Source organism: Gymnodraco acuticeps, unplaced genomic scaffold, assembly GCF_902827175.1.
Source record: "Gymnodraco acuticeps unplaced genomic scaffold, fGymAcu1.1, whole genome shotgun sequence".
NCBI classification, from domain to species: Eukaryota; Metazoa; Chordata; class Actinopteri; order Perciformes; family Bathydraconidae; genus Gymnodraco; species Gymnodraco acuticeps.
Genome location: NW_022992276.1, coordinates 387,823 through 402,202, shown reverse-complemented (window position 1 = coordinate 402,202; position 14,380 = coordinate 387,823). Strand labels below are relative to the sequence as shown.

At 42.2% G+C, this 14,380-nt stretch overlaps 1 protein-coding gene across 1 annotated transcript; it reads right to left on the bottom strand.

Annotated features, from left to right (window-relative positions):
- Window positions 1-5,999: 5,999 nt before the first annotated feature.
- Window positions 6,000-14,256, bottom strand: otomp (otolith matrix protein). Its single transcript, XM_034207386.1, has 9 exons — window positions 13,947-14,256; window positions 13,632-13,768; window positions 13,217-13,319; window positions 12,632-12,817; window positions 11,410-11,584; window positions 10,590-10,657; window positions 8,597-8,781; window positions 7,916-8,087; window positions 6,000-7,789 (listed from the first exon to the last, which is right to left on the bottom strand). Exons 1-9 carry the CDS (start codon window positions 14,035-14,037, stop codon window positions 7,779-7,781), a joined length of 1,128 nt encoding a protein of 375 aa, XP_034063277.1. The 5' UTR covers window positions 14,038-14,256; the 3' UTR covers window positions 6,000-7,778.
- Between the last annotated feature and the right edge of the window lie 124 nt (window positions 14,257-14,380).

Below are 14,380 nucleotides of genomic sequence, written 5' to 3'. Positions count from 1 at the left end.
CGATGAAGAGGTAATAAGCGGCATTATCCTGATAATGAAAAAGACTGTTAGGCTGAAGATTAAAACTAAACATTGATAACAAGGGACTTCATATTTAGGAATTACTGAGAGCAGAAGGAGAAATTGCTGCTCATCCCCCCCCTCCTGTTTCCTCTCTGTGAACATGTCCTTGCCTCTTCTCCTTTACCTCCCAGTTCATCCCATTTACTAATCGCCAACTAAACGCCTCATTTTTCCTCCATACATCATTTTTGTATGTCTTCTTCCGTAACCTTTATTACCCCATTATTCACCATCTTGCCGCCTGTCTTCTTATTTTCTCCTGCTTACTACTTTTCCTCCATAGCTGCTCATCCCTTTTCTCCCCTGTTTGTCCTTTATTGTTTTGCTTTCCTCTTTATCTCAGTTAATTCGTGCTCTCCATCATTTCTAGTTCTGTTTCCTTCCTATTTAACTGCTTCTCCTCCCTGTTTCCCGGTCTGTCCTTTCCCAAATCTGCTCATTCTTCATCCTATTTGTAGAAATCCTTTCTGTTAGCTTCCTCATTCTGTCTGCTCTGACAATCCACCTGTTTTTTTTTTTGTTTCCTGCCTCATCTTCTCCCATTTGACAGCCCACCTGCTTCACCTCCTTATCCTCCCTGGCTCTCGCTTTTCTCCCTCTATCTCCCAACCTCTGTAGCGGTGAGGGGTTCTGTCCGTTTATGAGAGGGATGGAGTTTGGGAGGGAGTTTGAAGAGTTTTAATGAGCCAGTGTTCACACTTATAACGGTAAGGGGTAGAAAATGCATCTGTTTTTAGAGATAAATTGTGTTTGTGCCTGGTGTGTGTTTGTGCCTGGTGTGTGTTTGTGCGTGTATGGGTGTGTGTGTATATATATAGGGCTTTTTTTGTAACTTTTGTGCTGTTTTTCTGTGGGTATTCACTGGTTCACCAAGCAGAGACATAACGTGTGCAATCAATATGCGTATATATGTAGAGTGTGTGTGTGTGTGTTATACTGATGAATGACCACGCTCTAAATGTTCTCAACCACTCTGTGGACTAACTAGACTATTTAATCACCCTCTCTCGTCCTCCGCCTCTCCCCCTCCTCCTTGTTTCTGCCTCCCTGCCAAAGCCGGGTGTACTGCTGAGGTTAGACAACACTTATTGCACAATACATTACCTGTGTGTGTGTGTGTGTGTGTGTGTGTGTGTGTGTGTGTGTGTGTGTGTGTGTGTGTGTGTGTGTGTGTGTGTGTGTGTGTGTGTGGGTGTGTGTGTGTGTGTGTGGTGTGTGTGTGTGTGTGTGTGTGTGTGTGTGTGTGTGTGTGTGTGTGTGTGTGTGTGTGTGTGTGTGTGTGTGTGTGTGTGTGAGCATTAGCACTGAATCAGTCAGTGTCAAGCCTGCATGCTGGCTCGTACACCTGTCGGCTCCTTATGGAGTTCAGGAGAGAGGTGGCACACAGCATAAATCTAACACACATTCACACATGCTGCACACACACACATCCTTGTTATACTTGCGTCAACTTCTTCTCACTCTCTAACTTCCTTTAACTTCCTGCCCCCGTCACCACTAATTGCCTGAGTTCAGCCATTACCTTAACTTTCATGTTGATGTGTGACACTTAACATAACCATTTTTCTAATGAGGTTCAACAAGGGGTGCTCACAAATTGCTCTTTTACCTAGAGCGTGTAAAAGATTGGACTTGAGTAACTCTCTCTCTCTCTCACACACACACACACACACACACACACACACACACACACCCACGCACACACACACCCACACACACACACACACACACACACACACACACACACACACACACACACACACACACACATACACACATACTCTGAGGAATGCACTTGCAATCTACCTGTAACTGGAGGTGGATGTTGGCACGCAAGAGGATGGCTTTGTGTGCGTGTGTGTGTGTGTGTGTGTGTGTGTGTGTGTGTGTGTGTGTGTGTGTGTGTGTGTGTGTGTGTGTGTGTGTGTGTGTGTGTGTGTGTGTGTGTGTGTGTGTGTGTGTGTGTGAGCCTACAGCAGTAATGAGCACTGGGCAATGGGATGCCCAAAGGCAAGGTTCCTAACAGGGTCAAACTCAAGGACGTCTGGCACAGATCCATGTGCCCACCGACTGTACACACACTTAAAACATATTGGGCCAGCAGACCGCAACCTGGTCCAGCCCCATTAAACAATGTGAGGGAACACATGTACATCCAGCCACCCGTCGTGTTTCCTCTCATTCTGTCCGTCTGTCTTCTGCCTCCACACACACACACACACACACACACACACACACACACACACACACACACACACACACACACACACACACACACACACACACACACACACACACACACACACGCAGCGAAACATCCTCTATTCATCCCAAACGAACGAAAATTCACGCTTCACTAGCAAAGACTCTCAGAGTGTAGGTTATTAATGAGAGCATGTCCTGACAACATTACAGAGGTACTGCATGGAGGAGAGGAGAGGAGGTGACATAAAGGAGCAGAGGAGAAAATAATTTGGATTAGTGGAGAGAAAAGAGAAGAGAGGGGAGATAATAGGAGAAGAGAAATGTGACAGATGAGATATACAATTAGAGGAGCGGAGACAAGAGGAGACGTTTCAAAAGAAGAGAAATAAATTAGAAGCAAACATTAGAAATGTTAAATGGGAAAAACTGAAATGTAGACTTTAATTAAATGTATTATGTCAATATATTTCTAATAACTGCAGGTTAGTTGAAAGCAATAATATTTAGTTGAACCTGATATTTTCTATTCGAACGTAATATTATTGCGTTCACCTAACCTCATACAGTTATGAGAAATGTGTTCACAATACATTTTATTAAAGTCATCGGTTCAGTTTTTCCAGTGAAAGAGGGGAAAATGGCAGATGCGAAGAAAGTGAACACAAGAAGGGAAGAGCTGGAAAAAGGAGGACATGAGGACATGAGAAAAAAGGAAAGAGAAAATAGGTACAATGATTACAGGAAATAATGGTGAAAAAGAAAAAGGGAAGACTGATGTGAAAAAGACGGATTAGGGGGAGTTTATGAGAAAAAGGGGAGAGGATATAAAGAGTGGAGAGATTATAGGATAAGGAGAAGGCATAAAGGAGGAGTACAGACATGAGGAAAGAGAGGATATGAGGGGAGGGCGTTGCAGAAACACCCAGAGTTGTGATAGTGTGGACCCCCGTGGCATCACACTCTGGTTCTATTGGAGAAGGCATGATGGATGTGCTGCTGAGGAGACAGTGCCATCTAGTGGTCGGTGCCTAAAACTCTCAGTGAAAAGCAGTGAGCCATGCACCCTCATGTCACACTCGCTCTCACCTACACAAACTACTGTAATGCAAAAACATCCCCCCCGCCTCAACACACACACACACCACTTCACACGCAAACAATCTGCAGCTCACGGCCATTTGTCACCCGGCTCGTGTGTCATTATGGAACCAACATGTGCCATCACACAAACTGCAAAACATATTTAGGATTGATAGCCAGTCAGTGTGTGTGTGTGTGTGTGTGTGTGTGTGTGTGTGTGTGTGTGTGTGTGTGTGTGTGTGTGTGTGTGTGTGTGTGTGTGTGTGTGTGTGTGTGTGTGTGTGTGTGTGTGTGTGTGTGTGTGTGTGTGCGTGCGTGCGTGCGTGCGGAGCTTGGCTTTTATTGTAAGTGATCTGGGGAGCGTTATGGGAGCAGAGAGATAAGCCTGGTGTCACTGGCGTCTAATCATACTCCATGTTCCTTATCGGCTCCGGGCTCATGAGAGGGAATGAACTGTAGAGAGGGAGAAGAAGAAGAAGAAGAAGAAGAAGAAGAAGAAGAAGAAGAAGAAGAAGAAGAAGAAGAAGAAGAAGAAGAAGAAGAAGAAGAAGAAGAAGAAGAAGAAGAAGAAGAAGAAGAAGAAAGAAGAAGAAGAAGAAGAAGAAGAAGAAGAAGAAGCGAAGAAGAAAGAATACTCCGCCCTCCTCTCCTCCTCCTCCCTCCTCCTCCTCCTCCTCCTCCTACCTCTCCTTCACCTTCTTCTTCTTCTTCTCTTTCCATTTTTCTCCCCTTTGCCCTCTCTCTTTCTCTCTCCTTCCCTCTCTCTCTTCCTCCCTTTTCTCTCTTCTTCTTCCTTCCCTTAAAAGTGAATGATGGGAGAAGTGAGGAGGGAGTAGAGGCATGAGAGAGGAAGAAGTGGAGATTAAGGGTCTGCTGCACTAAAAGCATATAAAGAATCAGTGCCAAGCCCTGTGTCCCGGCTCACCTCCCCACCCACACAGTACAAACCCACCTTGTGTAAGAAGATCAGCTTCTTCAATGCAACTTCCCACTGCCTGCACTGGTGGGTATGCAGCCTGTGTGTGTGCGTGTGTTGGGGTTATCAGAAGTGCTAAGGATGGGTGATAATTGAATAATGACAGTAACGCCTCTGATGGATTACCTGTCACTCTTCTCCATTCTCTCCCTCCATCACTGTCATCCCTCCCTTCTCTGCCGCTCTCGCCTCGCACCCTCCGGTCAAATTGTCCCCCATCCCGTGCCATTGGAGATAAAGACACCCACACACACACACGATGATGACACGCACACACACATTATCACCACATCCTCACATACTTTTATGCATAGACATATTAGCATCCACAGTGACAGGACTAAGTATTCACACACTCAATTTAGGTTAAAGTCAAATGTAGACTAAGTGATTCTGGAAAAGGAGAAATGACTGCACCTTTGATGTTGAAAAGCAAAATGTAGGTGCTCTTTATGCAAACTAGACCTTTCCAGAGTTTGATACTACAATATATAAAGAACTATTTCAGTCATCAAGTATCAGGAGTGCTTATTAAGCATAATATGCCATATCATTCATTTGATGGCAAGCAACATAGTGATTGTAGGTTTTTTCAATGTGAAGGCCCTTAAACTAGCCTATGTAATCATGTACAACTGCAGCAATAAGTCATTTAAAAGTAAATGGTATGTCAGATAAATGCCAAATATGTCATTTTGGAAGAGTAGAAGTGGTAGAAGTGAAGTGTCTAAACTAAACCTACTCTTATTCGGGTGGTTAATTGTATAACAGTGAACTATAATTCCTTGGAAAGTTTGCCAGATGCATTGTGTACGTGTATTTTTTTTTTGACTAGTTTATTATTTCTATATAACTTTATAACTTTTAATTTGGGGGACTCAGAGTATAGTTTCTTCATCTCTTCCCCTCAGTCCTTTTTCACTTTTATTGTCTGTTTTTTTGCCGTTTATATAAGTGCAAAATTATTACATTACTACTTACTTCCCACCACTGGTATTTCACAACTTCCTCTCTCACAAACCCACGCCTGGAGGTTGAGAGGGCCATATTGAGGCCACATTAGTTGCTTTTATTTGTGCATTACAGCGAAATGGCCAGCCAGAGAGCTGAGGATTGAGAGTGATTGCAGCACTCTGCTGCAATGCAGTTTCATCTACAGTATCTGCTCGCTACTAAATGATACCACTCCGTCACAGACACAGACTTCCTCTTAAGGATTAATGTTGTGAAAGATGTGAGGCAGTGCCAGCAGGGGCATTTGGAGCATTTAAATCTCTGCTTGGGGACCACCTATGATGGTCTTGTGTCCCCGGTTCACCTGTCTACCTAGGAGGTGCTTCTCTCCACCTGAGTGAACACCTGAGTCTCTGTATGCAGGTCTTTGTGTGTGTGACCTCCCTTTTGTTCAAATTCTCTACATCCTTATCCCTCCCCCCTTTCCCTCCCTCCTTCCTTTCCCAAATGGCCTAGAGGGAGCAAACAGCCCATTTCTTAATGTGTGTGTTTGAGTGTGTGTTTGTGTGTGTTTTTGTGTGTGGGAGAGGCAGAAAGACTGAGAGTGAGAGTGTGAGATGGACTGAGAGTGATGATATCAAGCATAATTCATTTCCACACAGATAAAATGTAGCTGTTTCAGGATAATTAGAAGTCAGTTAGAAAAGACCAAAGAGGATTATTATATTTATCATCGTTCATTTAATTGGTGGAGAAAAAATAAGGTTTGCAGCACTACATGTTCAAGCTGTGACGGCACCATTGGTACAAACCAGAGTTTAATGAGTACAACAGGAACGCCCTTTGCAAATTAGGTGCAATATATCGCTTCTTTCAATTCCTAAGGTGTTTTCCATCTTGCACCTTCACACTTGGGGAGTTTTCTTGCCAACAAGAGCCAAAATGTAACACATACAGAAACCTGGCAGTGTTTTATTTAGAATAGAGCATTAGTTTCTTTCAAAAAAAGAGTAATTGCTCAGTCACACTGTAAATACAAATGTATTTGTATCTGTTGTATTGGTTCTAACTCATTGGATTTCTTCCAGTAAAATGAGGTTAGAAACCACAGTTTGACGAGGAGAACTTAATCCGATTTATCAGTTTATTGCCGAGCTCTGGTGCAGAACGCAAGAGAAATAATAAAGATGGAGACGACAGCTTAAGCCCATAATTACAGTCCGTTATACATTTTACAGTACATGATTCTGTAGGTCAAGTGGGGCTTTAAGCACGCTGGTGATTTAACCGTGAATCTTTAATTACACTTCCTTAAACATATCAGACAAATAAGTGGATTATTTTGAAAACCACCATTACTTCATAGTACATTAATTCAGTTATTCTCTTCTTCATGACAATTGCACTGCACTGACTAATTTCTCCATGTTGTACCAGGCTCAAACATACTCCTGTTAGTCACTTCTTTCATAGTAAACGTCTCGCTAATATTAGCTATCTTAAAATATAAATGATAAATTGCAGGAAAAAGCAACAGGATTCCACGTATTCCTTTACGCGTTAAAGCAGGACAGACAAAGTGGGTATTCAAGACTACATTTTGGAAGTTTTAACTGTCACAAATGAGGAAATAATCAAAACTTAAAAAAAGAAACACTCAGGGGTCACTGGAGACAACCCAAGCCCTAATCTAGTTTCTCCTAAAGTGTAACAATACACTGAGAGCTGGCACGGCCGTCAGAAAGCAGTGATCCAAAGTCCTAAACTATGCAAGCCATGGGGAAGCAGCACTCCTACCAACTCACATAAACATACATGCACACTCACTATTTCTCACTTACACACGAACAGTATGATATGCCAGAATGCCAATTAGGGCAATAATGGCTGTGGGAAAAAGTATATACTCAAACAGTAACTGAGACTTCTAAGCTCAAAATTAATAGCACCCAGTTGTTCAGTGCCAGAGACCCTGTGTTGGGAGGGTGGGGGTGTAGGGGTGGTACTGACACTTAGACTAATGCAACAAAAAGGACACAATTCCCTGACATACACACAGGGTAGGAACATTTAGTTATTTTGTATTTTTAAATGAATATTATGGGTTTACATTTTTATATTAAGGGGTAATTGTACCCAAATCTTCTCTTTTGAATATGCTTCAAACACAAAAACAACTACAACAACACTAATAAACATAACATGTTCTATTTTATTGTTTTTATATTCTCACCCTTTCTTCTCCATGTCCTTTTAAGACCTATATTTAATTTTGGGGACACTTTGGGGAGTTCTCTAAGGATATGATCCTCTCTTAACAATGTCCTCCACTAGGTTGTAGGAGGACGTAATAATAGAAAATGGGTGTTGAAATGCAGAGAGAAGAAACAAAGCAAAGAGGATAAGAGATGGCGAGACAGACTGGGAAAGGCAGAACAGAAGAAGAAGAATCAGAGGAATAGGGGGAGGTTGAGGCGCTGGATGTCTTCCTCCAGCTCCATCAGCAGAAGCCTGTTGGAAAGAAAGCAGCTGCATTGAATACACACAAAGGAAAACACACACCTCCAACCACTTAGTCACACACTTCATTTGCAGGTCCACATAAACACACAAGCATAGAGACACCATCACTCTTACCCTCACACTCGAAGGCTTGCAGCACGGTGGTGTAAGTGGGGCCCAGCCAGGAGGTGTAACTACCCAGAACCCTCTGCAGGTGGTGGGTGTCATCATCGAAAAGCACATTGGATTTTCCGTACCCCGCTGAGCTGAACAGGCGGAACCCTTCGTTGGCATTGCCAAACGCATTCTGCAGGAGAGAGGACGTTAATGCATGAAGGCATGCATTGATGTGCGTTGGCGTACGTTGTGTGTTTCTTTTGGTGTGTGTGTGTGTGTGTGCGTGTGTGTGTGTGTGTGTGTGTGTGTGTGTGTGTGTGTGTGTGTGTGTGTGTGTGTGTGTGCGTGCGTGCGTGTGTGTGTGTGTGTAGCCAGGGATCAGCAGAGGACATATCAGTCAGCCTGGCGTCTCCCACACACGCACTCAAGGAAGGAAGAAGGATGACAGTGAAGCAGAAACCTGTGCTCTGAGACGAGCTGATCGATAACACAGACTCCACAGAGATATGAGACAGACACAAACACATATCTGGAGAATAACACACATATACACAGCTGATTCAATGTCATTCCTCACACACACACACACACACACACACACACACACACACACACACACACACACACACACACACACACACACACACACACACACACACACACACACACACACACACACACACACACACACACACACACCTGTAAACGTTCCAGGAACTTCCAGACGCGACATTTGTCCTCTACGCGCACCACCACAGCGTTGGCGGGGACAGCTGCCAGGTGGCAATGCTCAAATTCGTCCAGATTGGCCTCTGTCCCGTCAGGGCACAGCAGCTTCAGGTCCTCCTGCTCCAGGTCCAGCGCCCACGACTCCTGGTTCTTACCTGGGGGGCAGCCGGAGGAGTTAGCAGTGTCAGATTTAAATTCAACCGACTCGTGCTCAAATAACTTTATCACATATTCAAATAGAAATGAAAAGGACACGATGTATGTTGTTATTCCTACAACAAATACAAAATGTTATTCATAAGTAATGCTCAATGACCACCCCGCTAAACTCCATCCTCCAGATAATGTGTGGGCTATGTCAAGAGTTCGGAGTTTTTTTTAACCCTCGCTGTAATCAAAAGCATAAGAAAATAAATGTAAGGAATAGGATCACAGAGCCTGATCATTGGCCTACTGTCAGCTGCAAAGGTTACCGGCTCACTAACCTTGACCAAAAGGCAAGGGGCATGTTATTAAATTGCCTCAATATTTTTGTGGGGTTACAGTAAGGCAGACATCTGCATTAGCAAAGCAGCTGCACCCGTTCATGCATTCACACACAACTGGCAAACACTGCAATTCATTGAAAAATCCATAAGAGAAAAAACGGTGGCTGCTCAAAACTGACACATCCACTGTGTAGAAGCTAATATGATATAATATGAGGCCATGGTTGTTTGCTCTCTCCTGCCCTGTCCTGTTTTAGGAAGTTTAAAGCAAAGCATGAATCTTAGATAATGTTACATTTGCTTAGCTCTTCATCAGCTGGTGAGGACCTTTTGTCAGGCACCTGCAGCTTTAGGCTCTTTTTGTGTCTCTATTGCCTTTTTTAGTATAGCATAATATGCAAGTGGCCATCAATTACATATTAAAGACCCTTTTACAGGGCTCTCTTGTTGCGAGAATATGGGCATAAGAAGAGAGATAATCAAGCTTTATAAAAGAGCGATGCATGTTTCCCTATTGCTCAATTGATTAAATCACATTTTGCCACTGATGGTACTCTCCTTGCAACCTAATTTGCAGGCAAAATATATTTGTATTTATTTATTACAGAATGGACAATGCACATTAAATAACAAAAGCACTCATTTAGTCCATATTTATTTTACTTTTCTTTAGACATTGCTATCTCAACAGTGTCCAAACAGATGTTTTCTATCCAAACTGCATTAGAAATATCTCCCTTCATTCATTTGCAATTCAGACTACTTATTAAATCTGCATGTGACTTGAATGTGGACTTCATATTTTTACATTTTACATTTAGAGATTTGTTTGGGCAACTGAAGCACCAAAAAACGATTAATCCAAATAAATAATTAGAGGCAAAATTTAAACCACCTTGAAGCTATTCCCTCTTCCCCCAGACAGCAGCACAGACCTCCTGTGTTTTCTTGACCTCCGTTAATGACTCTGACTCCGGACATTTCTGAACCATATGAGAAAGCATGCTTCGTTAAACACAGTGTTTGTGGAGCCGGCTTCAAACTGCTCCTTCTCGGCTGTACCAGCAGAGTCTGTGTAGCCTGACTGTGATAACGATCTCCATTAATTTTGGATGTTGCCCAAAGCAGAGGAGCAGATGCAGCAAACAAGGAATTAGGGCATTTACTTTGCTGGACAAAAATGAAGTACTGTATGTCCCTTTGTGTCTGTATGATATTTGTTTCTCACGTATGTTGTATTTTACGCTTACACAAATACACACATGTTCTATACCATATACACATTGTAATCTGTTCATTATGGATTTTGCACACTGTAAATGGCTCTTAAACATTGTATGGGAAACACTGACATCCTGTGTCTCAACATGGAGTAGCACTCAGTCTTTCTCTCTTCTGGCCCCAATTAACCTCATCATAAATCATTTAAGTTATAAACTGATATCACAAGGAGTAGTCTATAAAATGCAAGTTACCGTCCAAATTGTCAAAGATGGTTGAGTGTTTTACAAAGGCCACGTCGCCAAGGTTCTCCGCCACACACCTGAAAGAAAAAGCACAACACCCAGTTAATAATCAGGTGTTTCTATAAATAGATGAATACAGATTAAATCCGCAAATGGGTTTTTGTATGACTCTGGAGATCATAAGTCCCTTTTGCTCCTAATCTTGTAATTTAAGAATTAAAAACAGCAGCTTTAATTCCCATCTCAAACACTCTGCACTGCTGCGCCTAATTTTAATGAGGAGTACCACACTAGTAGTAAAAACATTCACGTCATTGTCTAGACTCTCAAACTCACAATGACAATAAAAAATTACTTGCAGGACGCAATAATTGACTATCCAAATGGTTTGTTTTGATTGCAGTCAGGTTAGCCTGTTACTCATATGTTATAACTTCTACAGACCTTTAAACACACACAGTTTCATTGATTTATTTTACTCTGTATGCTACAATGAAACAAGCTGCTTTAATTACTATTTGTACTTTATGGAGACAGTATGCCACTAGAAATAAAGTTGGGGGGACACAGAGACAGAGGTCATAAAAATGACTCCACCTTTGGGTGCCAATTCAAACAGAACTTTTTCTTTACTGTGTATATCTCATACACAATTATATTATATTTTACTTTTTTAAATGTATAATGCTTCTATTTAATTGCCATTTGATTGATTCTGTTGGAATTTGTATTAGATTGAGTTTTTATTTTTGCTGTTGTGGTTATGTTTTGAAGCCGTCTATTTACATTAGACGTGTAATTTTTTTATATTTGTGTATCGGTGTGTTACCTCAGCGCCCCGGACTCTCCGTAGTGTCTCTCTCGTGGGTTGTTTGCACAGATGTGTCGGTCGTTGTCGTCTCCGATGCAGGCCTCGCACAGGTTCTTGGGGTTGTTTCCTTTGGGGTCGTGCTGCACATCCTTAACACCCGGCACACAGCTGTAACCAAAGAAGTTCCCAACGGCTGGGGGAAAAGACAAAGAACGAGTTATAATAGGAAAAGGCTAAAGGAGGATAATTCCTTTTTAATTAAAAAGCCAGTTCTCAAATTAGCCACTTTTAACTTATCCTCAACTCCCCTCAAATTACACTAAATGATTTAAAGTCTATTCAAGACAAGTGGAGTGTGAAAAAGAAGGGTAGAACACTTTGAATTGTGAAGACTGAATATATTTTGTTGTAAGTAAGCAGCACATTTCGAAAAATACATTTGGTATTATTCTATATTTCTTTACCTTTTTTTTATTGTCAAAGAATCACATGAAAAAAGAGGTGGTTCATCTCTCAATACAAAGCAACACTACTGTACTACCCTGTCTGTGTCTCGAAGCCTCAAACTCATTAAAACAATTAATAAATGGGTATAGCAAACATAAAGTTGTATTCATTAAAGGTATAATATGTTTCTTAATCAACTGGTTAAAATCATCATAAGAACTGGGGGAAATAATGCTGTGTTAACCTGAGGCTGACTTTTTACATCTTTGGATGCATTTTGGTTTCTAAAAATCAATATAGCTCAAAATCAGCCTTTTGGTATGAAGACAACACTTCTAAGTGGAATCAATTCATTTAAGGTTCATCGGGTTTGTTGACCCCTTAAAAAATGTATTGATTTTCTCAATCTTGCTTCCTTGCTCTTTTCCAATATGTCTGTTCATTGTTACCCCCCCCTCACACACACACACACACACACACACACACACACACACACACACACACACACACACACACACACACACACACACACACACACACACACACACACACACACACACACACACACACACACACACACACACACACACACACACATACTGTGATTTACAGAGACAAAAGCACTGTTCTCTAACTGCCTCGTCTCCTCTTACCTCCATCCCTTCACCCTTGGTTCCACATCACTGCCTCCTCCCTCTGAACCTCTCATAAAGCTTCCTCACATGGACACACAACTCCACTTGCACCCCTTTCCCGCTTCACCTCACCTCCCCCTCACCCTGCTCTGTCTCACCTCTGGGAAAGTTACACTGCTCCCCAATGCTGATCTGCGAGGTGTTGACCAGGTATCCGATGGGAACCGTCCAGCCCACGGTGGTGCGGATGCCGGGGTGACAGGAGCTGCGCTCATGCATCTCCAGCAGGGACAGGTCTGAGGAGGAGCGGCGGGCCATCGCCACCACGTAGTAGCTATAGCCATCTGGAGAAAGATAAGAAGGAATAATAACAATACAAAGTGATGCTACTCTGAGAATGAAATGTCTACACACTATATATAAGATAAGACAAGATAAACTTTTATTGATCCCAGTTTGGGAAATTATTTTGTCACAGCAGCATGTAGACAAGCATTGCACGTGGATTTAAAATGTAATAAAATATGTGCAGCAAATATATATATAAACAGTAAAAAAAATATCAAGAACAGAACATATGAACATATCAACAGTGAACCATGTATGTATCTCTATATATGGCTCTATCAACCTGAACACACTTTTCAGGCACAACCATGACCTTACAAGACTTATAATAGTTAACTGCTGATGCTTTAGTGCTTCCAGTGTTACCTGCTGCAAAGCTCAAACCAGTGACTTACCCTCTCCGTTGTGGGACTCTCCTGCAGCGAGCTCCAGGCCATGGCAGAGGCCGGCAGCGTAGATGTCATCTGCGAACATGGAGGCTGCATCCGCCTTCCCATCCTGACAAAGACACATTTATTCTGTCATTATTAAATATACACTATTGTCTTGAATTGCAAAATCTATGGAAGCTGTTTGTTTTGTGTGTTCTGTGTAGTTCAACATAGGTCATTTTGAAAGTAAGTATCTGGTACTCTTTGACCATATAGATACATTATAGGTGATTCTGAAGAATAACTAAATGTGACCAACAACAAATAAAGAAACAGAATCGTCCTGAAGAACTGCTGATTTGAGTAATGAAGGAAAAATATTCATTTTGTGTAATGCAGACTGATCAATATGATTTCCCATCCCAGTTTCTTTGCGTACCTTGATTTTGTCTAAACAATCTTTGGTGTCCTCACCACGGACACATTCCAAAGTTCCTCGAATATTCCGAGCTGTGGCGTTCCCGGCCAAATCCAGACACTTCTGCTCTTCAGCGTCAGACAACACACACCAGGAGACTGAAATAAACAGTGGGGAAGAGTTGCAAATTCAAGCTGTAGAAGAGAACAAACACTGCATCTGCAAGTGTGTTATTCAGTGTGTCATCTTGAGTGAAGCATACATTTAAACATGCACCTAAGTTAAGTTAAGTATCCAACGTTTTTATTACATCTGCAAGTTGAGGTTGTTTTGTACCTGTTGTTTTTTGATGTGCAGCACAGCTTATGGACAGAAGAGGCAGGAGGAGGAGGAAAGCTACCGTCAGTCTTCTCTCTAGACGATCCATTTTTGCTCTGGTAGAAAACCTGCTTGGGACAATCTCTCTAATACAACACAGATGAAGAGCAGGTGGATATCATAGGAACAAAAAGTCACTCAGCTATAACCCTCCCTCTCTTGTAACCTGGTCCTGAGACAGAAAGGGAGAAAGAAGAGGAGAGAGGGTAAAAGGTGGGAGAATGAAGCAGGTGGGCTGGATGTAGAAGGAAGAAAACATTACATTATTCCACTGTCCCCTCCTCTTAAGTTGAAGTCCTTAGTGGATAATCCTTCCTCCATCTCATGATAGCAGTATAGCATTTCCCCCCTCTAATTACCCACTGAGACGTATCACAGGAGGAATAGTGGCA

Excerpts from the sequence above, each read along its gene's own strand:
- otomp (XM_034207386.1), bottom strand. The coding sequence starts at position 14,037 with ATGGATCGTCTAGAGAGAAGACTGACGGTAGCTTTCCTCCTCCTCCTG. Across the intron at positions 11,585-12,631 it reads GCAGTGTAACTTTCCCAGAG|CCGTTGGGAACTTCTTTGGT; the intron begins GTGAGACAGAGC and ends CTTTTCCCCCAG. Across the intron at positions 8,088-8,596 it reads AGTTCCTGGAACGTTTACAG|AATGCGTTTGGCAATGCCAA; the intron begins GTGTGTGTGTGT and ends TCTCTCCTGCAG.